General features: G+C 36.4%; 1 protein-coding gene across 3 annotated transcripts in view; it reads left to right on the forward strand.

Moving 5' to 3' along the window:
• The window catches only part of LOC121314228 (transcriptional activator GLI3-like), a 113,604-nt gene that overhangs the window by 64,727 nt on the left and 24,301 nt on the right, over positions 1 to 24,576 (forward strand). For all 3 annotated transcript variants that reach the window (XM_041247260.1, XM_041247261.1, XM_041247262.1), the window contains 3 exons: positions 10,568 to 10,773; positions 16,837 to 16,992; positions 21,268 to 21,469. In XM_041247260.1, coding sequence (XP_041103194.1) covers positions 10,568 to 10,773; positions 16,837 to 16,992; positions 21,268 to 21,469 — 564 coding nt within the window. The remainder of the gene's footprint in view (positions 1 to 10,567; positions 10,774 to 16,836; positions 16,993 to 21,267; positions 21,470 to 24,576) is intronic.

Consider the following 24,576-nt stretch of genomic DNA (forward strand, 5'->3'; position numbering starts at 1 on the left):
GTAGAACGGGCCAGGCCTAACTCATAATGGAGACTTGTATGAAGCTGGAACTGAAGAAAGGTACTAATTAATGCTGTAAAACCATATGGAACATACCTGCTTCTCAACTAACAAAAAAAACAAAAAGGCCTCATGTACAAAGGTGGACAGAGAACTGTGTGTTTTATCCATTATAAATGAATACAATAAATAAAAAGGATTCACTCAGAAAGCCGTGTTTATTTAATTGTCAGGATGCCTTACAGGCACAAAAAAAAAAAAAAAAAAAAGTATATACACACACAACAGTAGGTCGAAGATCAGTGGAGTTTTTCAATATGTCTCAGGAAAAACAAAAGTAAACTGGTTTACCCTGGTGCTCCCTGAGGTATCTGTAGGAAGCGATAGTTGTTCAAAAGAAACTGTTTGAAAGAAGCATTATTTTTCAGATCATCCGCTTGAACATTATGAGTTAGAGTTATACCATATATGCCACCCTACACTCTCAAATACATTTTTTAAATCTTTAATAAACAAGCCAAAGTGCTCATTAGAGAGTTGCTTGGGAATAAGACATGGTTGTTCCTGTTTTCATTTTGCAAAGAGCACAGGTCACTTGTAAAGTCAGGGTTTTTTTTTTCCCTCTTGCGAATGCAGAGGACAGCCACTTACAAGGCGAGACCTCATGATTAATGGTGTTTATTCTTGACAGAAGCTTCCTTTATTTATCTGCAATGCAGCTTTACTGATATTATCAGTCACCTGAATGAAAAATATTCAGTCATACCAATTTTGCAGTATAAATTGAGTAGAGTCACATTTTCTTCTCTATCTCAGTGCCTTATCATCTACACAGTAATTTTCTAGCAGGGTTTGTGATATGGAGAGGCAGGATTTAGGTGTATTTGACACAAAGCCTCTTCAATTTTCACTAAAAAGTTAGGGCCTGCTCTTAGTAATGTGTGAAGAAAAGTATCTTATCCAGGCAATTTCAGGATTTATAGAGATTCGAATAAATATGTTTCTCATTCTTAATACAAAACTGGGATATACTTTAAAACGCAGTGTCTTTTTCACTCTTTATTTATGGACCTGGATAAAGCAATACGATTTACAGTATAGTGCATATTAAAAATGAAGTACGAAGTATAACTAGAAGAAAGGTTTAATGTTTGCGGCAAAATGCATATCATTACTGAGGTCCCTAAATACTAAACGAGATGTACTTTTAGAAAACTACTCTCAGGAGTCACATTAACCTCGTCTTCGCATCCCAATGCAAACGATCCTGGAGGAAAAACACTGCATTTGAACTTGTGCCCTGGTCTCTGGTTTTAACTTTTGCAAGGTGTGTAAAATTCAAATGTTGTTTTTGAATTAAAATTAAAATTGAACTATATAATTATTACCATATGAAAGCCTCTTACTACACACCAGTATTATTGGTATTAGAAAAAGTACACTTAGTTGTAAACTGGTGGATACAATTGTTATACTGTAAAAAGAGATTCATATTTTCTCATGAAATTTTCAAGGAAACAAAACATAATTGTTGTATTTTGTTTTCATTTCTACCCTAAACATATCAGTACTCCCCATGTGCCTATGTGTGTGTGTATATATATATATATATATATATATATATATATATATATATATATATATATATATATATATATATAAACACACAGTATTTCAATACCTAATATTATATTGAACCAGCATTGGAATCTACAGATAAAATGGGGTTTATAATTTTAAACACTGACAGCATTATGTATTGCAAAGTATTACAAGATTGAAAAATCCTGTGTTGTGTTATGATAAATGGGATGGGCAAATAAGATAAGTTAGGAGGGTTTTGTTTGTCCTGGGGAGTGGATCTTATCTGCAACTGACAGCAGAAGTATCTTCAGACACATCTTATTTTTCTATAATAAATAAATAAATGCTTCACTTTTACTGTGAAACATTAATACTTCAACCCTCAAGATTCTCTTATTACAAACACAAATGACAAAAAAAAAGTCTTTGGTAAGGCATGTGATTACAGCTCAGCAAGTATTCTGCAGTGCTGAAGGTAGTAGCCTCGCTAAATCTTCTATAAATGGGTGCGCACAGTATTTAAAAAGTTCTAAATACACAGGCACGATCGACGCTAGCTTAGTCATCCTGTTGTGTACCAAACACTGTTTTTCATGTGAACTATCAGGCTTGAGGAGTTTTCCACTGAGAACTGCAGATTATAATAGTTATGAAGTTCAAATAATCATCAGGTTTGCTTTATAACCATGATCAAGTGTGAAATACAGGCGGATGGATGAACGGACAGACAGACACCTCCAAATATATCCAGAATCTGTTACTTATGTTAAATGTATGCTAAATAATGTACATACCAAGTTCCATGACAACTGGATAACATGGACAACTGGAGCTGTGCTCCAGATATATGCAGAAATGTACGAGTGACATACAGATGGACGGATGTATGGACACAGACAGACACTCCTATAGACAACAAGAATCTGATATTCCCAATAACGTATGCAAAATAATGTTGATACCAAGTTTCATGAAAATGGATTAAACTGTTCACCAGATATATGGAAAGAATGTGAAGTGTAACATGCATGCAAATGTACAATCTTACAATGCCTTCACTATATCCCCTTGGCAGGGGATTTCATCCCCAGTGGGGATAATATAGCTAAGTTGTGCATAACAAACAGCGATAGGCTTTGTCAATCTAAATATCTTCTCTAACTATTGTTCAAAATAAACCAATAGAGAAATGAATGTACATATTTAGAAATAGTTTGACGCTAGTAAAACTGAAAAATAATTAGGTATGAAGCAAAAAATTGTCATAGGAAAACACATTGCTACTCTCAGAGAATCTGCTGGAGAAGAAATTGGGGCAACCAGCAGTAGAAACCTGTGAAGTTCAGTAAGTGAATTGTTATTAAGACATGTGATATTGGATGTGTAACAACCAAATACTGCAGTCTCTTCATGCAGAATACGGACAGTACAGAAGACACCATGAAGTCGGTGGTGCACTTGTTTGCCTACGTAGTTATAAAGCCTCACTCTCTTCTAATCAGTCATCATCTAAAACCAATCAGCACACAAGCAGACACAATCATTCATCCCAGGAGTCATTCCTGAGCTGGGCTGTGTAATGGTCGCACAGCACATTAGTCAATTTGATAAGGACCTGTGACACGTGGAGAGAATACCTCTTATTCTCACGACACACTCGAGAAACACGGACAAATGTTAAACAAACGTTTATTTGATTAGATGGCTTAGCAGCATGAAGTGTGAGGAGAGGACCACTGAAGTGTGGGTGTATAAGAGACCTATAGCTCGCACTGGGAGTGCAGTGTCCACACATTAACACGGTGACATGTGAGTCCAGCACTTCAAGAGGTTGCAGTTGGCTTGTGAAGTAATGAGCAAAGGGGGGCAGTAACCCTTCCACCCTGCACAACAAGCAGTTCATTACGTTGACACCCAACTGGGTATACATTAGCCTGATACCAGCAGCATAAAATTGTTCGACTTGACGTGTTTTTTGCTGTGAAAAATTTAAGTTACCCTGCAGTAGTCTCTGGGATGTTTCCATTCTTTCTTATAAATGTTTATTTAATTTTAGCTGAACTACCACAAACTGCTGCCAGTTATATAATATGTAAGGCATCCTATGTGAGGGTATGTTACATAGCTGCTTCAAAACGCTGTTTTCTGAGGCCTGCTTACCTTGGTCTAGAAATACATGAAATGTTTTAAACATGTTCCAGGGCACTTAGCAGAGCTCCTGGCCGTTGCTGGAATGTTTTAAACATGTTTCAGGGCACTTAGCACAGTTCCTGACAGTTGCTTTATAAAACCGAAAGATGTGAAGGAAACCGACTTCGCTGTCTAACACAGACAGTGAACAGGGGAAATTCCTGTGAACTGAAGAAGCATGAGCAAATCTGGAGGAAAAACAATTCAAAAGGATTTTATTCTTTGGCCAGGACAAGCAGTTTGAAGCGCTTTCTCCACAAGATGCTCTTATTGCTTCTTCAGTTCAAGGGAAACTGGGGGATGTTTACTTGTATGTTTTAGTTTGAAACATGCCGTGTTTGTGTAACTGAAGATAGAACATTTAAGTAAAAAGTAAATATGAAGAAAAGCATGTTTTATGTATGCAGACTTCGATGAGCAAGACAAAAAGAAAACACTGCTACTCGTAGCTGTTTTAATTATTACAGAAATGAGCTTACAGGCTTTGAAGTAAAACAAAAAGTATATTCTGTATTGTTCTGTGCAATATTTTAAGCTAAGCCACAGATAGCTATTTTAAAAAACCTACCCATTTTAGTTGTGTGTGAAGAGCTATAACCATGTAAAGGTAATTACATGTAAAGGTTATTTAATATTCAATACAAACTTCATACTGTTCTACAGCATGTATTTTTAATGGTCTAACATAAAATATAAAGACTGTTTCTTTTCATGGTACAGCCTTAATCTCTGTGGTTAGACACTTGACGTATTATGCAGAGGCTTTGCTGCAATGCCGATTTATGATTAAATATCATTGTACTGTATGAACTGTGACATTTTATTACACTAACAAGATGGATGAAATAGCAATAGTAAAGTAGGCTATATCTTGTTGCTGCCTCAGGTGGCAGATAGCATTTTTATTTTATTTTCCTGACAAAGAGAATAGCAGGAAAACTTACAGGTGCAGTATTCCTTCCTTTTTTTTTTTTTTTCTTCTCTCTGTGTCACTTGGTGGCATAAGGGATTAGTAATGGCTGAAGTGGACTTGCATGCTGAGTCTCACTGTGCTAGCCTTCCGGGTCCATTATCTCAAAAAAGAGCTTAAAGACTGTTCTCCCAAAGCATTTTTTCCCAGCCTTGTCAACAAGTTCTAGTGTTTGGTTCTTCTTTGAGCTCTGTGTCTGCTTTGAGTTTAACCTCCTGTCCAGGGATCAAACCTCTTACCCATCATTTCAAAAAGACCTGTGATATCTACAGAGGCAGTTCATTCATTCATTCACTTAATGCATTCTGCAGTCGAGGGTCACTCTAAGTTAAGCAAAGACCTCTTATGTCACAGAATTTGTATTTATTTATTTATTTATTTTTTTTACTGTATTTAGTTAAGATTTTTCTTGTTCAGGTGATGAATTTCCTCTTTTTAAACTGAGTAACAATAGACGTCTTCACGGAAATATACTCAACTACACCAGTAGCTATTAATGCAGTCTTATATAAAATATATAAAACTCAGTGACAGTGTTTGTGGAGGGGATGGGTGTTCGTTTATGAGTGTATTGAACAACACCCATTACAGGGGAAGGCAGTCGTCTCTTTTTTTAGTTCCGTTCCAACCAGGTACTCAGTTATTTAATTGATCTTCAGCAGAGTCAATTCAATAATCGAGGAACTGATTGGAAAGAAATCCTGCAATGGAATGGACTGGAAGAGCCAAGATTGCCTAGAATATCTGTTACCATGTTGGCAGAGGAGGTCACAATGCTAGATGTAGGATTCTACTTTCCACAAATGTAATATTTTTCAATGTAAAAACCAAATCATTAACAATTCTCCAACCTTGCTCCTGGAAATACCTGAAATAACCAGAGCAGAATAGAAAAGGTTAAAAAAACAAAGTTCCTTTTTGTATTTTATTTGTTGCATTAAGTAGGCTGCAAAAAATAAACAAATGACTTCTTCATCATAGAAATTGAAAAAAAAAAGAGATAAAGAAGTTATCTAAGGACTGGGATTGATTTGACTGCTTATATGGACAGTAGCAATCACTGAAGAAAATAAAAAGACAAACATTTTTTTTTCTTTAAAAGCACCAGCATAAATACTATTAAAAAAAACCTGTCCACTTTGATTTCATTCCCTTTAGTGTTAGTCCAGCAATATTAATGTTTCATAAAGTGAGAAACATTGTGACAAATATTAAAAATACAAACTTTATTTTGTAGCACTTGTGTAAGTTACATTCTACACTCGTCAGCAGCTTTAACTTATAAACTAAAGAAAAAAAGGCTGAACAGTTTTGAAGTTCTGGAATGATTTTTCAATGATCATTTTGTTATAAACACTTAGTACTCTGCATATTTAGCAGTAAGTGCCACTCGTTTGCCATTGTATACAGAAAAAAAAACAAAAAAACCCCAAAAATTATTGCATACGGTAACTTATCAAATAACTAAACAATAAAAATAAATAACGAAACAAAGAACTTGTCAGTAACGAAGAATTGTCAGCAGTGCATGTCTCGGTATGAAGACGCATTACCTGGACTCACTATAAAACAAAGATACTGTCTTTTCATTAAAAGCTGGTTTGCAGCAGTTTGCAACTCGCTGGGGTGGATTTAAGAAATTGCACTTTTTTTTATTTTTAACGTGCAACAGGGGAGTTTATTAATGACATTGCTAGTTCTTTGTTTCTTTAAACAAGATTACAGCAGCTGCACATCAGAAGCTGAACAGAACTTTTTGCATTGCAAAGTTATTTAAAAGATACTGGCGCGGCAGCAGTGACACTGTAATCAAAGGGTTTTAACTTGAGGTTTGTCAGCATTCCAGCTGAGGAAACATGTGCAGCTTTTCCTTTACACAATTTAACTACTTATCTGTGACTTTTTTTTGTACACTTTTGCTTATAGTTTCACGCCATGCAGTAAGTGCCCCTGATTTCTAAATACAATCAATGTATTTCTAAGCCAGCACTTTAGCATGTTTAACAAGAAATTTAAATAAGCCACACATCATCTGGAAGCACATGGTTAGCAGTTTTAAGCTGTAACACACCAGAGCCTTGTAAACCAATCTTGAAATAAGACTTAATTAAACACACATGGTCCTCGGAGCTGTCAAATGCCAGTGTCTTGCATTTCGGTCATTTATCCCTTATTTTAAGGGTTGCGTCTCTGATTGATTGACCTTGAAGTTAAGCAGTGCGCTCATTACTGAACTGAATGTAGACTTTCTTTAGACTGATAACTGTGTGTCTTGAGGGCAAGTCTCTTTAGTTTAGCAACAAGTGACATCACCCTCCAGATATTTATGGTGAAGGGTCTGCTTGAAGCTTTAATAAAAACTAGTCTGTAACCAGTAAAAATACCTCTATAAAGATCCCATTCTACAAGCCATATTCATGATCTGTGGCTAATAGAATCCAAATGTTGTGAGCCAGATAGCAGCAGCTTTCACAGCAGCTTACAGCAACCAATAAATGAACACAGAATGAGCACGCTGCAAGCCTACCTTCCTTTTACTAGTTTAGTTTCCTTTGATCCAAACGAATAGGAACACTTCTAAAAGAGCCGTTGTCGCCTTTTCACTGAATTCATTTGCTCAAAATCCCAGTCTTCTCTTAAACTATAGTTAACGAACAGAAAGAAGTATGTATCTTTCTCTTGCAAACTTTTTAAATGTTTGAAATGAGAATTCCTTCATTGAGTTTGAAATTAATTGGCTGCTAAGTAATTTAAAAATGCCATGGTATCACTGAAGCAACCTTGAGTAAAATGGTACAACGTCTCCTTCATTAAACAGCTCCTCATCTCACTGAGAGTGATGAGAACTTTGTTTTAACAAAACACCTACTAATATGCTTTTTTTGTTGATAATGGAGTGTTACTGCACTTTAAATTGTTGTCACCATGAATCGAATTGCAGTTTCTGTTAATGTATGTTTAAGGGCAAATCATTTTATTTACAGGTTTAATTAAAATTTAAACAGATTGTAAATGCTTAGGATTTAAATACATTAACATACAGGCTAATGATTTTAAAGTGTTTTACTTTTTTGTATTTTGATTAGGTACAGACTAAACTGTTGTAGCTTGAGCGCAAAATCCCGTAGGAAGGACATTGCAAAACCCACTAATAACCCACTAAACTTTTCAAATAAACAACAGTTTTCTTAAAGGAACTGTAAGTAGCCCTGGATATCCTTGGTGCTAAACCAGAATTGCCATGTGTTGTAACAGAAAATACATTCCTTATGCTCAGAGGAGACAAATAGGTTGTTAAAAAAAAAAAAAAAAAAATGACTGGGTAAAGTTATAGATAAGAAAACAAAAATAGAAAGTTATTATCCAGCGTTTCATGACGCTCATACACTCCGGTGAATAACTTTGATGTGAGTCTTAAGTCAGATACAGCTAAAACTACTTGCTGGAAGCTGATAACAGGGCAGAAATTTCTCTCCCATCAGATTAGTCTATCATTATAACTAACTCCAAACAGAAAGCCAGATGATCAAGGCATCAAAACCCCCTCATGCTACCAGCAGCACTGGCATGCTCTCCCCACTGCTTTCACAGCTGCTCCTGGTGCCTTTATGCTACATACTAAATTAATTGGTAAAACAAAGGACAAAAGGCATTTAGTTGGGGTCATCTTGTGCTACAGCTAGAACATGACGGATCCAATCACTCACACCAGCATTGCTCATCAACATGGAAGGAGGTAGTTACCAGCAGTAATTTCAGTTACTACAGGGATTCCATTTAGTGTTGACTTATCCAAGGTGTCGAGTTAACCACGGGTGCAATGAGCCATGGCATTAACATGCATATAATTAACAGAACTCACATTTTTACAGTATTAGAGTATTTCCAAGTTTATTTTTAGTTCGTATGAAAACGGTTGAAAGAACTGCAGTGAATGATTCAATTACAGTAAACAGTACTGTACAAACTTGGTACAACTCGTATAGTTAGATTAAAATAAGAATTAATAAAATAACTACATTATTATTTTTTACGAAAACAATCCAACCACAAACTGTGCACAAATTGTTGACTATACTTTTAGTTATTGGTGCTTGTACTATCTAATTTGACGGCTTACGTAGCAAAAGTTAACAAATGTACATTTGTGGACAGGCTGGCTGTAGTGGTGACGTAAGGCCAGAAAATGGATCCACAGAACACAGCAACTGCGGGCGAAACTAAGACACAACGGCGCTCAATAAAGGATTTAAACAAAACACAGAAAACTGCACACAAAACAAATGGTGCATTGGCCAAAATAAATAGACAGACAAAACAGACGAAACCGTCTGGCCCTCCAGCATGTTGAGCAATTGTTTCTATCTCTCTTTTTTCTCCTATCTCTCTCCCTTTCATCCTGAACACACTACCCCGAGTGAGTGAAACATTCAACCTTTCATGCAGCTGTACTGAGATTGGATTGCTAATCAATCATTCAATTGGAATCTCAGTACATCTGCACATGGACTACTTTGTGCACTTCCCGTTCTTCCATACAAATACCCCTTTTAACTGTGAAGTGATTGTGCCATCCTCATGTCTAAATAGAAATATATATTTTATAACACTCGTGCTACATAACCCCATATTATAGCCCATGCACCGATACATATATACCAACATTAATACACCACATGCAACATTATACAGAATTAACTTGGTGAACAAAATCAGTAATACACAACTTACAGTTTCACACACAAATCAAACATTGTCGATTGTTTCACATGCAAAAACACATGCTCAATGGCAGGTGCAAGAGATTTTCTCTGTTTTACCCTCCCCAAAAAATTGTTGGCAGTCCTTACCCAGAAACCTGTTTTTGAGGATAAAAATCAGAGTGAGAGAAAATGGGCAATAAAACCCCCACCCTCAATCGTTCTGCAAATGCTTTGTTGCTTTCAATTTCTTGAACTGTAGTGAATATAGATGCATTGTAATTTTTGTTTTCTTCTTTTTTTTTCCCCGATGCATTTAAAATATGTTAAGTTACACACTATAGTAAATGCTGCAACAGCTTGCTGATTAAAATGTATTATACATAGACTCTTTGGGATTCCCCCACTTTCTGGTCTGCACTGCACAATGGCTTGTGAAGCCGTGCACATCGCTTTCCTGAGTCCTCTGTAGCATGCTTGCTTTGAGCACAGGTATTCACCACTGAGTACAGGCACTGCATATCATAAGGGGCCGATGACAGAGGCTTGTCAGGATAGACCAGCTTATCTTCAGGTTGCAGCCTTAACTCTGTTATAGCTAACTGTTGTTGCCTTAGCAACAACTACCAATATTTGATATCTGTATCATATTAGTTGCATATGTTACTGAATTTGAGCAGGAAAAACTTAAAGTGGGGCATTATTGTTACACACCAACAATAGCACAGACTATAGCATTCCACCCTGTCATTCAGAATTTAATAAATACTTATTGTTGTAGTGTGTGTCTAATTTTATATTCAAATAAATGTTCAAAGTTATGGATTAATTACCTACCACTTGCAATATCTCACACACAGAGATCAAAAGACTCCACTTAGATTTCTAACATATTTGCCGTTATATCTCATACAGATTTCTTGTAAGGTATTGACTTTGATTTTAAGAGAATTCTCTGATTCCCACAAACAAACCTGAAGCAAATGACCCGTTGTGAGATTTAACATGTTCAGCTGTGCAATTTTGTCCATATGTTATGTGTTCTCAGATGTTGCAATAAAATAAACTGCATTGTGTGTGAAACACAAACGTGACGTGCTGTGCTGTGCTCTGTTTGTTCCAGGCCTCCTGGTTTCGCAGGCAGTCCCGCATTCTCCGACATCTCCCTGATCAGGATTTCCCCTCACAGGAACCCTTCAGCAGCGGCCGAGTCTCCCTACAACCCTCCTCACCCCTACATCAACCCCTACATGGATTACATAAGGTCCCTGCACAGCAGCCCTTCCCTGTCCATGATCTCAGCTGCCAGGGGACTCAGCCCCACCGATGGTGAGTTTAACCTGATTAACAGGCTTTCACAGTACATTTTTTCCCCTTCTACTTTGAAAGATTAATTTTACTATGATTTAGTTTAACAGTCTGACGGATAGATTTTCAAGCTGTTTACTCCATGTAGTCATTCCCATCGTTTTTAGATAGGAAAAACTGCACCCCCCAAAAATGTCAAAAAAAAGTCACATAAGTTGATGGCAATTGGTTAAATTCAGTCAAACCCATTACTAGAATAATTTAAAATGCATATATGTACAGTTCTGCAGCAGATAATTTTCTGGTCCATGATGGAATCATAGTCTTATAGATCTTTAAAGGTCTGTCTTTCTCTGGTGGATGGTTAGTTAGTTTAGTCATTTGAACTGAACAAAAATATAAACGCAACATGCAACAATTTCAAAGATTTTCCAAAGAGTTACAGTTCATATAAGGAAATCAGTCAATTTAAATAAATTCATTAGTCCCTAATCTATGGATTTCACATGACTGGGAATACAGATATGCATCTGTTGGTCACAGATACCTTAAGAAAAAAGGTAGAGGCGTGGATCAGAAAACCAGTTAATATCTGGTGTGACCACCATTTGCCTCATGCAGTGCGACACATCTCCTTCACATAGAGTTGATCAGGCTGTTGGTTGTGGCCTGTGGAATGTTGTCCCACTCCTATTCAATGGCTGTGCGAAGTTGCTAGATATTGGTGGGAACTGGAACACGCTGTCGTACACGTCGATCCAGAGCATCCCAAACATGTTCAGTGGGTGACATGTCTTGTGAGTATGCAGGCCATGGAAGAACTGGGACATTTTCAGCTTCCAGGAATTGTGTACAGATCCTTGCGACATGGGGCCGTGCATTATCATGCTGAAACATGAGGTGATGGCGGCGGATGAATGGCACGACAGTGGGCCTCAGGATCTCGTCACGGTATCTCTGTGCATTCAAATTGCCATCGATAGAATGCAATTGTGTTCGTTGTCCATAGCTTATGCCTGCCCATACCATAACCCCACCGCCACCATGGGGCACTCTGTTCACAACGTTGACATCAGCAAACCGCTCGCCCACACGACCCCATACACACTGTCTGCCATTGCCTGGTACAGTTTAAACTGGGATTCATCCGTGAAGAGCACACTTCTCCAGCATGCCAGTGGCCATCGAAGGTGAGCATTTGCCCACTGAAGTCAGTTATGACGCCGAACTGCAGTCAGGTCAAGACCCTGGTGAGGACGACGAGCACGCAGGTGAGCTTCTCTGAGATGGTTTCTGACAGTTTGTGCAGAAATTCTTCGGTTGTGCAAACCCACAGTTTCATTAGCTGTCCGGGTGGCTGGTCTCAGATGATCCCGCAGGTGAAGAAGCCGGATGTGGAGGTCCTAGGCTGGCGTGGTTACACGTGGTCTGCGGTTGTGAGGCCAGTTGGATGTATTGCTAAATTCTCTAAAACAGTGTTGGAGTCAGCTTATGGTAGAGAAATGAACATTCAATTCTCTGGCAACAGCTCTGGTGGACATTCCTCCAGTCAGCATGCCAATTGCACGCACCCTCAAAACTTGAGACATCTGTGGCATTGTGTTGTGTGACAAAACTACGCATTTTAGAATTGCCTTTTATTGTCCCCAGCACAAGGTGCACCTGTGTAATGATCATGCTGTTTAATCAGCTTCTTGATATGCCACACCTGTCAGGTGGATGGATTATCTTGGCAAAGCAGAAATGCTCACTAACAGGGATGTAAACAAATTTGTGCACACAGTTTGAGAGAAATAAGCTTTTTGTGCATATGGAAAATTTATGGGATCTTTTATTTCAGCTCATGAAACATGGGACCAACACTGTATATGTTGCATTTATATTTTTGTTCAGTGTAGTTCCAAAACAGAAGCAAGTGGTTTAGGTTCTCAACCACAGTTTCCGCTCTGAATCTCAGTTGTATTACATTGCTGGCAACACCTGTCTTTTCACATGAAGAAAAAAGAGGCTTAGCTTTAACTATGATCTCTAAGGGAGCTGTATCAGACAGGAAAGCTGTCGCCCCTAGAGCACTGATATTGTAGTCAGCTCAGCATACTGCAAGGGTTAAGAAAATTATCCCCCAGATTGCAAATTATAATAGTTGCTATAAATTTTATTAAAACACTGCATTTTTAAATGAGTTATGTTTTTATGACTAAACACAAATGTGAATATATTCAATTGTATAAACTAGATCCATCAATTCCTTAATCAGGATATATACAGTATATACAGTCAACCTGTGAATTTTTTAAATGGTGGAATCTGTATTACCTGATCTATGTTGTCGTTTTTTTGCCTTAGCTCCCAAATGATAATCAAAGTAAAACCGACATCCACTATTCAACTGAGTATCGAACTGGGGCAAAACCATTCTAAAGGAGGCCCAATCCACAAGGCTTGTGGGTTATTTAAAGTGTATTATTACTTTAGGATTATACCTAACGCTAGTACCATTATTACTAGGCGACTTAGATAATGCTGCCTGGAGAAGCAATAACATGCTTGTCATTCCTTCCTAAACCACACCAAGCTGGTGGCAAGTTTATGTTGTGTACTTCTTTAAACATTGATTTCTACTTTTAACAAGAGAGACAGAAATCTGAGTGACTGAACACCCAAAGTTGTCTCTGTCCCTTGTTTTCACACAATGTTCATTTTTAGATCACCGTTACCTGATCAATCCGGTCACCAATGCTAACCACAAAATCATTTGAGCTTGGGGGCTCATCAGAAAGCACTCACTGAACAGTAAGCATCCCGTTGTGCATCTTCAGCAAAATTGCAGTTTTTCCTTATATAGCACAGCACCTCTGTTATTAGTTAACCCAGACACTCATGTCAGAACACTCAGGAAGTATTTTAAGTGTGTCTAGAAAGATACCACTGTAACTATAAGAAAGCTATGACCTAATGCACTCTGCTTCAGTGCACTTCCTCATTCTTTGCATTCACTTTCGCCCATGCCCGCTTACTGCTGAAAGTATTGTGTCGCTTTACGGTCATTTTCAGTGAGATCCATGCACCTTTATCCAGCCTTTACAGAAAATGTGTGTTAAGAGCTGAATCAACAAATACACTTTTGTTAGGTTCGTAAAAATCTCTTTTACTCATGTGCACTTGGTCCACTTTGTCTTCTGTTTATTCTGCCCCCCCCCCCCCCCACACACACACACACACATTCTCTCTCACTTTCTTAGGACAAAGATTAAATGCCTCTGTGCAACGATAAAATAATTTGTAAATAAATCATCCAAGCATCTAGGCCAGGCATTGATTGACTTGCATGCATTGTGAGTGAAAGGAGATATAAACAAACATTGCAAATAGCTGCAACTTGGGTTAAAGCTACCTCTTTTGTCAGATTAACCTCAGTGTATCACACTAACAGCATCAAAAAACAGTTACAAACTGAACATGCTCTGCGGTGCTGTGTTTCTTGGTGGGAATCTCGCAGCAATGATGGGTAGAGTTGTAAAAAGCTGTTTTGTTCCTGAGCAGCGTTTTTACCTTCCTAACTTTTCTTCTTGTGCCTGTTCTGTAGCTTTCTAATTGCTTAGCCTTGAGAGCCAGAGTTGTGACATTGCAACTTCTTTATAAAAGGATCCTGCGAACATACCTGAGATAACACAAGCACAAGGGGCAAAATGAATAGCAAGAGTTGGCTTCCCTTCCCTGGCCCTTCAGAGAAGTGGTTAAAAGCAATTGTGGTAATACATTAACCACTTAAAAGAAAAAATGTTTTTGAAAAAAATGTGTTTTTTTGTATATGCAGCTGCCTTTAGTAAAGCACACAAAAAACAATTTGATATATTTGGACAATGACATGTTTTGTTGACCAATCATAGGTGAGAATACAATGCTGATTGACAGGACTGTGTTTAATGTATTATGCATTTTTTTTTACTGCATCTTGTAAAGCACTTTGTCTTTGTCTGCTTATGCATTAAGAAACTCATACAAGATGGTGGATAGCCAAATTACTGCTTCCCATGTTTCCCTTTGCTTTGAACACTTTGTTCATTGTTTAAGTTTACATTTAGCAGTACCTTAGATGTCTGTAAGGATGTTTCATTCCGTGGATGATGGATAAAGTAAGGCACCACCAACGACTGAATATAGATATGATATATATATATATATATATATATATATATATATATATATATATATATATATATATAATATAAAGGAAGTAGTGATCGATTTCATAGTAAATTTCTAAAGCCGTTTGGAAAGATAAATGGCAGACTCTTTCAATAGTCATGACTCCATTTTGATTTGATAGAACATGTCCCATGGTTTTTCAGCAGCTACTGTGGACTGCACAATATCTGCTGGTGTGTGTTGAGACAAGTTAGTCTTTGGGTTTTCCTTTCATCACTCAGCAGGAACACAGTAGATATAGAATAAACTGAATGTTTGTGTGTAATGTCTTCAGAAGAGAGAAATAGAATCAGCCAAGACATGCCAATGCATAATAAACAGAATGTTCTAAAGAGCATACCACAGGAAGTGTACACTGACTGCACATATCTTTTGTAACCATATTAAATAAATAATCTTGTAACACAACACATTCACACTTCCTGTACCTGTCATGAAACAGTGTAATTCATTATGCTTACTGAATTGTATTCAGAGAGATTACTGCAAGTTGAGTAAAGGTGTAAAATATCCCTAGGGGTTTAGCATTTGTAAGAGTTGAGTGGGATGACATGGTGGATGCCAGGTTAGACTTCTTACTCCACAGCAGCGTATTGCTTTTAGCACTGAGCTGCCTGTGCCCTTTGCAACAGATTTTTATAAACAGTGTCTAAGCTTGAGATGGTCCTGCTGTACCACAGCGAACCCTAATATTCTGGCAGACTGAGTCAGACATCGTATGTAAATAAAGACTAAATGGGACACACTAAATGTCTGGAGCAAAGTACTGGTTTGGTAATGTTAGTGTTAGAGGTTACAACAGCTGCAAAGCATCGGAAAAAAATGTTTGGATTGTACAAGTTTAATGAAAAAGAACAACGGTCAATGTTAACCTATTCTTTCTTCAACTGCCACTTCAGTTTTCAGGCAAAGTATTTTTTCTCACAGGAAGTTATCAATCAGACGCTTCATATTTATATAAACAAACTTGGATAAACACCCTCATACGTGTGCATATGGAGTAGAAGCAAAATACTGTGGGACATCTACATGTTTGTGTTTGTATTAGCAGTCACTAAATTCAGTTACACTGAGTGTAATGTTGCTATTGTTTCAATAATGCTGTGATCTCTACAGCATATTTATAATTTGTATTAGATCTCGGTGTAAATATGTGAAATTTCTACAATAGGACTTGCTTAGGTAAATCCAAAGCGCAGTAGAGCAGGAGAAAGACATCATACCCAAATAAAATTCATTTAGAAATAATTTCTTACATATGCAAAATGAATCATGGATACACATTTTGCATATATAGACTAATCTCTAGAAAAAGCTTTTTCCACTTTTATGCAAGTTGTCCATGACATTTTATGGGCTAAATTGATTTTCCATTTGCATATAAAACTGTGTGAATTTTACACTGCTGGTGACAGTATTTGCATAACAGGTATATTGCCAAATCTTTATTTTTAGGTTATAGGAAAACACTGACGCAGTTCAAGCACTTTATAGTATATGACTAAAAACAAAAAACAAATGTGTGTAGATCGCTTACAAAAAATGTATGTAGATTTGCAAGGCTTTGGATTTTGGATTTATTTCTTTTAAGTAGCTTTCTAAGGATGTAAGCAGAACCAAGTATGAGATGGGTTTTACAGCATTGTTGTTTAAAATGATAACACCATGAGATTCATTTGCAGCATCCAGAGTGGCTTTGAGAATAATGCAAAAATGCTATTGACGGTGGGTAAGAAAATGTAACAAGAGGTGCTCCGTATATGGATAATCTTGTTTCTGAAGGTCAGGCCCAAATAAGGAGTTCCAAAGGAAAGATATAAAGCACAAATGTTGAAGTTGTTTGTTTACTTATTTTTGTTTCTTTGCTTATTTTAGTGCCACATGCGGGCATTAGCCCAGCTGAATATTACCATCAAATGGCCCTCCTGGCAGGTCACAGGAGTCCATATGCTGACATCATTCCTTCAGTAGCAACCACAGCAGGGGTAGGGGCCACGGCGCTTCATATGGAGTACCTGCAAGCCATGGAATGTGAGTAAAACAAGCTTTTTACAGCACTAATCAAATCCTTTGCCTGGGCCAGTTACATCCTTTAACAGTCACCCAACTCCTTATTTATTAAATCCTAATAAAAATTAACAAACGTTGTATTCTGGAATGCACATGTTTTTGTGAAAGATAAATGCAATTAGCAATGTTAGAAAACCAGTGAAAACATTTTGTAACAGTACTGATGTTTTTTCTTGTCAATAAATGTTACAAAATATAAGGAGTTTTGTACTGTAAACAGGGGCCCCATTGCAATATTAAAATGCGAAGAAAAGGCCCTTATTTTCGATCATTTATCCCTGTTTTTGAAGCAATTCAAAAGCAAATACTTTTTTTTAAAGGAATAAAGCAATATACAAATATTATCAAGCAAGCAATATGTAAGCTGTAAATACATTTTTTGCTTGCATTATGTATTGTTAATTGCTTTAAAAACAAGCCTTTGCCTTTTCACTGGCATGAAAATAGAGTGTTGTGCATTATAGGAAATAAACCAAAAAAACCCAGAAATCTCGATTTAATAAAATCTCACACAATAAAAAATACTGTTATGTTGCAAATGATTTATATTTTGACATAAAAGGATTATGTCTTTTAATATGAATTTGTAATATATTTCAAACCTTGATTGTTGCTTGTTTATAGTTGCTTTTTGAAAAAAAACAATGGTATGAACCTGTACTAAAATATGGAAAATATGTACAGTATATATATAATTTACACACATCTCAAACAGTACTTAAAGGGTGATGTGTTAACCCATTTTTAACAATTACTAATAGTGGATTTAGTTTTATGGACAAAGTACAGTTTCCTTTTTTACAAGCATTTGGGGTGCAAATAAAAGTGAAGTATAAATCATGGTATTTTTTTTTTTTCCACCTCTGTAGAGATGTTAAGCTAATGGCAACTTTACATACAATACAGCATTTAAAAAAGAAAACTGTGTGTTTTTAACATGATAATAATTTGGTGTACTTGGATTTGCTCTGCCTACTAAAACATTTCCTGCATCAGGCTGCACAATTAACAACACTATTTAGCGCCAGTTAAAAATTCGTGCACCAGCAGCATTTAAATGAGGTACAGTCTTAATATGCTAGGTATGAAAATGTGTAGCAGTAATATGCTAATGAGTTATTTTAAAGTGTAAATAGAAAATTAAACGCACAGTAAATCCTGGAAAGGTCAAGCCGTCTCACCTGCTTGTATTTGATGAGAATGTATTTAGTCAGGCAGTAGCTGCTTTTATATAAATAGGGGGTGAAGTTACCCTTTTGCTGTACAAACTAATTAAAACTATCTAAACTTGCATGGGTATCAGAAAATTAATTGCTATTAAGTGGAAATTGGAATGTCCCATCATTCATCAATGTAGAAATAATTTCTTCTGTGTCATTTTTAGATTAATAGACTGAAGCAAAACAATTAGTGAAAATTGAAATGGAGATGTTGGCTTTTTAAAAATGTAAAATGTTTCTGATCATGGCAGGTAATAATTGATTGCATGTTTTAAGAATGTGTGTTCTAAGTTGGAAAATTAACACTATAAAGTGTCCTTCAGAAAGGACTGTGAAAACTGTAATTTATTAAAAGAGCCTTTTTGTAAAGGTTGGCACACATCTAAAGAGTACAACAAATTCAAACGGGAAACATTTCAAGATGCCATTAGCAGTATAAAGAGTTGTTGTTTTGATGCATTCTAATAGCTTCCTTTGAGCTTTCATTTATAGAGCAATGCATTCATAAGAACACACATTTCAGTCAAGCCCCCCTAATAAATGTAAATTAGATAATTATGCCCCTGACAATAGTTTTAAGCATTCATACTGTTGGATCTTTTTTCTTGTAAATCAATTACCAAGTGAAGTCTATTGATTTCCTTAAAAAAAAAATCTAATTTGATGCCAATAATGTACTCTTACAGGATTGTCTAGTTTATTGATGTTACTACCTTGGATAGATAAGAATCCTGTAATCTTACAAACAGTGAATAATACACTTGCTTGGATCCATTATTAATAGCTCTACACCAAAATAACTACACAATACTAAATAATTTCTTTTTGCCATGGTTTTAAAATGCTGTTGAAATCTACCAGTGTCACTTGCCATATCATCATTTCAGATACATCTGGCACAGTTTCCTTCTGTTTATTTCTTTACGTTTTTTTTTTAAACATAGAACATACATTTTTAGTTAATGTAAATTATTATTCCTGTTAAGTTTTATTGTATTAAAAAAAAAAAAAAAAATAACATTTGAAAAGAAACCATTGTGGAAAATGATGAACTGTCTCAATGATACATACATTTTACACTGGCTCTAGTTTATACATCAGGGTCTTCAAAACCAGTCTATAATGTATGCTTTGAGTGTTCAGGTCAGTGTAAGTCTGTATGCACTTCAAGCAGAGTAACAGAAGTTGGCATTAGAAAGGGGATAATTCAGTAAAGGTGCACGAACCTCCAGCTGCAGAAAACGGGTCTGACTTTGTGCTCAGGAGGCTGCTTTCCCTGATGTTTATTTTCATTTAGTTCGTTTCTGTGATTGAGTTTTCGTCTTATTGCTAGCGCTGGTCTGTACTAACACTGTCTCTCTGCTCGTAGTGAATTAATGATGTGAATGTCTAAGCAGTCGTCACATTCATAAATCACCTAGAAATGAGAGAGGTAATACGTAGAAGCCTTTTTCTTTTTGTTTAGCCATTTATCATTTTGCATGCACATTAATAAACAGAGCTCCCCTGAGGTAAGCCACGGGAAGATACATTTTTCTTCCTAATTTCCCACAATTGTAGCCAGTAGATCACAGGTGGAAAGTAAGGCACTTGTCAGAGAGAGTCACTCTCTTGCCCTTTGTCCTTTGGAGAAGACGTACAAAATATTGTCATAGGTTGCCACAGAATGGCACCTGACCTATACCTGCTGTTTATAATGTAAATGTTGCAACAATATGCACTAATGCGGTGCAACACCTGCATGCAGATTTCCTGTGCCTGCAATATGACAGTATACAGTTCATCGTTGCCATGTGGCTGTATGCTCCTGCAGGTCAAAAAACTTTTTTAGTCCTTTATTATCATTATTATTTCTTTCTTTCTTTCTTTCTTTCTTTCTTTCTTTCTTTCTTTCTTTCTTTCTTTCTTTCTTTCTTTCTTTCTTAGCAGACATTCTTACACATCTCAAGAATTACAGTATAATCAAGAGCAAGATACAAAAAATGTGACATTTTGAAATCTAACATGAAATACTGTACCACTATTACGGCTTCCAATAGACTTTTGCAATATCCATTTCTTTGATAACCTGATGTCAAATAAAATATCAAAGTTATGTTTGTATTTTTTATTTTTTAAGACTCAAACCTAAAATTCTAGGTGATGCAATATGATAGGCTGTATCTTAGACTTTCTTGATTCTTATCCACTGATAGAAAGGTCAATTGTACTTTTATACTTTGGAATCTCACACTCTAAGCACTGAGCTAATCCACTGTCTCAGTGCTGGACTGGTTATACTTAGCAGTATCATCAGCCCACCTCTAGAATGCTGAAATAAACATCACGAAAACTACCCTCATGGGCTTCTATTGTGTTTGGCAATCACATCTTTCAGATCCCTCACAGTACTGGGGATGCACTAAGTACTTGCGTTGTCATCCCTCATGTTTCTGAGTACTTACTGAACAATAGAGGCTGCACTGAAATTGTTCCTATGGGCACTCCATAGAGCCTGGAAAACAGTGTAAAATTGGCCAACGATTGACTAGTTTTTTGCTCACTGTGATGAATGAATGGGGCAGCGTAAAGAACAAAGGAAAAAAATTGTACTAACTCCAAGAGGGATTGTTTCTCTGGCAAGAAAACTGAGTCTGAGCTGATTCCCTTTCTGGTAGCTCTGCAGCTTAACAATGCACCCTCATGTCAAGCTCTGAAAGTTTCAGGCATGTAGTGTCAGTATTTATTTTTGCAAAAAAATAAAATAAAACAGAGGACACTGCATCAGCATGAAGAGAAAACAAAATCAGCAATGAAAATGCACACTGAGTGAAAAGATATGTGGGACAAGATTCAAATTAATATTTTGACAGATAGGCCATGTACAGAATACAATTTCTTTTGGGTCTCTTAGTGGTTACTTCATTGCCATTAAAATATATTTCTACACATTTGCCTTATTGTAAACATGACCCACTGTAACTTCAATGAAGAACACAGTGCTCTTCTGCAACACTGTACCTTTGTGGTTTAATAGGTTCCAGGTTTCCCAGTCCCAGACTGTCAGCTCGCCCCAGCCGCAAGAGAGCCCTGCCTATTTCCCCTCTCTCCGACCACAGCTTTGACCTACAGACCATGATAAGGACATCTCCAAACTCCCTGGTCACCATCCTGAATAATTCCAGAAGCAGCTCCTCAACTAGTGGCTCATATGGCCACTTATCTGCAGGTGCAGTAAGGTAAGAGTGCAGTGCTGCAATCATTCCTTATTAACACTTTCTTCCTTCTTAGCAAGCTTTTACAGTGATCACGGATGCAGGCAGCCATTAAAATGAATTGACATCCCATATACTGGTTGTGAAAATCAACACTATAACACTGTAACACTGTGACAGCTTTTCATACACTTAAAAGTAAATGTATGGCATGCATTTTTAATAACATTTTCAACTCCGGAATGTTAGACCTGTGGAAAATCATTACCGGCATACTACAGTTAGAAGCCATGTTTTAGTTTTTTATGTATATTTCGCAGTGGACACCTATGAGTTCACTGTAATTATTCAAAAAAAATAAAATGTGCTAACAGGCCTTCCTGTGATGCTGTTTTTTTCCAAGCAGTGCCTCTGCATAGATATACTATGCTTTAAATAATATATGGGTAATAAAAATGAATATTAAAATGTTACTGTGTAAGAAATGAGTACAACAGTGTTAGTTTTTACTTTTTAATTCATATACAGTCCTGTATATGCAGTCCTGTTGAATTGCACTGTGTTTGTCACAGTATGTTAAATATCTTTAAATTGAATCCCTCAGGTCATTAAAGGATATTCTTTGAAGTCGGATACTTTGGTTCTTTGTAAAATCAACATGTTTTATAACTTTTAGGTGAATAATTGAGTGTAATTAAAAGTATTCTAATGTCAGACACATTACATTGACTCAGCTGAGATTGCATATCTCCAAAAAAGATTTTTAATAAAAGTTGTGAGTTTTTCCGTATGCAGCAGTCACACAGACACACAAGTGAAAGGTTTAGGGTTCTGCCATTTTTGTGTCAACCCCGATAAATGTCACTTCAGAATCCAGTATAGGTTATGGTTGGGTTACTTTGCGTAATTTCGTGTGCATGAATACACTCTAACATATTCATGCCCAAACGCAAGTCTGGTGTTTAAAGTAATGTCTGCCTTGTCAAGCACCAAACAGAACAAGAAACAGCTTGAATCTATGAGCTGTCCCACAGGATGGGGGAAGTTTAGTTTAAATGTTAAGACAAACACTGTATTGGTTTAGTTTCCATTTAAAATGTTTAAGGAAAGCAAATCTGTCTGCAAGGCTTTTCTGTGTACTTTAGATCACAGCTGTTTTTGTGGTAAGACCCACAGTGGTAACCAAAGATTCCAAAGATATTGGGAGAAGCACTAAACCCACAATAGACTTTTTGGATTGAGCTGGCATTTTAAAATGAGTTAGACCCTTATAATTATTGATGCTGTGTTTGTGTATTTTTAAATCCTGGTTTAAATTAATTAAAGAAAAGGGGGAAAAAGCTCTAAAACAATTTGATACACACATTGGTCTTTTGAGTTGAATAGGTTTGGTGACTCTAAATACTGCCACTGTTTGATAAAAAACAAACAAACCAACACACATGACTGTACGAGATGCTGGTTTTCATAACAGTGGTGCATAAAGGGTCCCATATTAACAATCTGAGCTGTAAAGAATGGATTCGGTAAGGCTTTGAAAATCAAGGGGATTTCAGTCTTCTGTATTTAAGAGCAGCGTTTAGCATCATGGCTTGAAAAGCATTACCTTTATTGCACACCAGGATAAGCATATAAACCTTACATAGTAATACACAGGGCAAATAGCTGCGCATATGTGTCTAGAATGTAATTGAACTGAGTAAAAGTGCAGTGGAAGAGGAATAAGAAGAAAGAGAAAAAAAGGAAGTATTGGCCCATTGTGTTTTGTGATGAATGACCAGTACGTTGAAGAATAAATTGAACAAACTGGCATAGAGCTCAGTGAACATGAAATCTGCTATTAGGGGAAAGCGTGTGAACACATTTTCAAGCCTGATATGCATCTTCTGATTAATGTCCTATCAATCATTGGCAGTAGCTACCTAAACTGGACTGCTGCGTAATAATTCATGGCGACTGAGAGGAGTGCAGGCAGCAAACTAGCAGGCTGTATTAACGGACTGCTTTGCATGCTTCTTTTAGAGATGGACTGGTGCATTTACATTAGCAGTCTCCCTGCGTAAATGAAAAATCTGTCTAATTCAGCATGTAGGCTGCAAAGCACTTTCTGTCAACTTAGTTCATTATCAAAAAAAATAATACCAAGCAGTGATTAAATAGTTCACAAATCCAGTGAAAACAGTTATATGTGACACAAAGCACATGCATAAATTAGTTAATGTTTGTATGTTGATTCTTAACATGAGGCTTCCTGTATGTTAAGAGCTGAGAAATTCAATGTGAATTCAACTTTTAAACAGTGTGGCATTTGGCAAGATTAGTTTCTGAAAAAAAAGAAAATGGGGAAAAATATAAATAGAATATTGCATGCTTAGTTAATGCAGGTGCCAAAAACAAATACAATGTAGGGTATTAAAAAGGGAACTGTTTAAGGTTAAAGTCTGCATATAAGCTTTGTTTGGAAAATATAAACATATGGAAATAAAAGTCTGAGTTATTAAATGTGTATACAATTGTATTCTTTTTTTTTCCTTTTTTTCTTTTTTAATTTTTAGCTCAGCCCACTTCATATACTGTTTTCATATACAGGTATTACCAAAACATTATGACCAGCTTCTTTTTAACATTCATTTGTTTTTGTGTCTGTCATGTTAGCTTTGCTGTTTATTTTCATACATAATACAAACATAATAATATTACTTTTTTTGTGTGAAATTATGTTATTAACTATTAAAAAAAAAACACTTAGTTTAAACTCATTATTATAAGAAGAACATAAGAAGATAACGAAGGTTACAAATGAGAGGCCATTCGGCCCATCGTTTGGTTGTTAGTAGCTTATTGATCCCAGAATCTCATCAAGCAGTTTCAGGAAGGATCCCAGGGTGTCGGCTTCAACAGCATTACTGGGGAGTTGATTCCAGACTCCCACAATTTTCTGCGTATATGGATATGTTATGTCCTAAATGCTATAAGCAAATAGTCATCGTAAAACTATTGGTTTTATTAAAAACACATTAAGAATTAAGCATTGATTTGAATTAATTATTTTACTTAATTATTCATCAGTACCTCAGTACTGTAGAAAGAAACCAATGTGTAAGTTCAGTTAAGAGTACTCTAGTTAAATA

The sequence above is a fragment of the Polyodon spathula genome, chromosome 4, assembly GCF_017654505.1.
Source record: "Polyodon spathula isolate WHYD16114869_AA chromosome 4, ASM1765450v1, whole genome shotgun sequence".
Classification (NCBI taxonomy): domain Eukaryota; kingdom Metazoa; phylum Chordata; class Actinopteri; order Acipenseriformes; family Polyodontidae; genus Polyodon; species Polyodon spathula.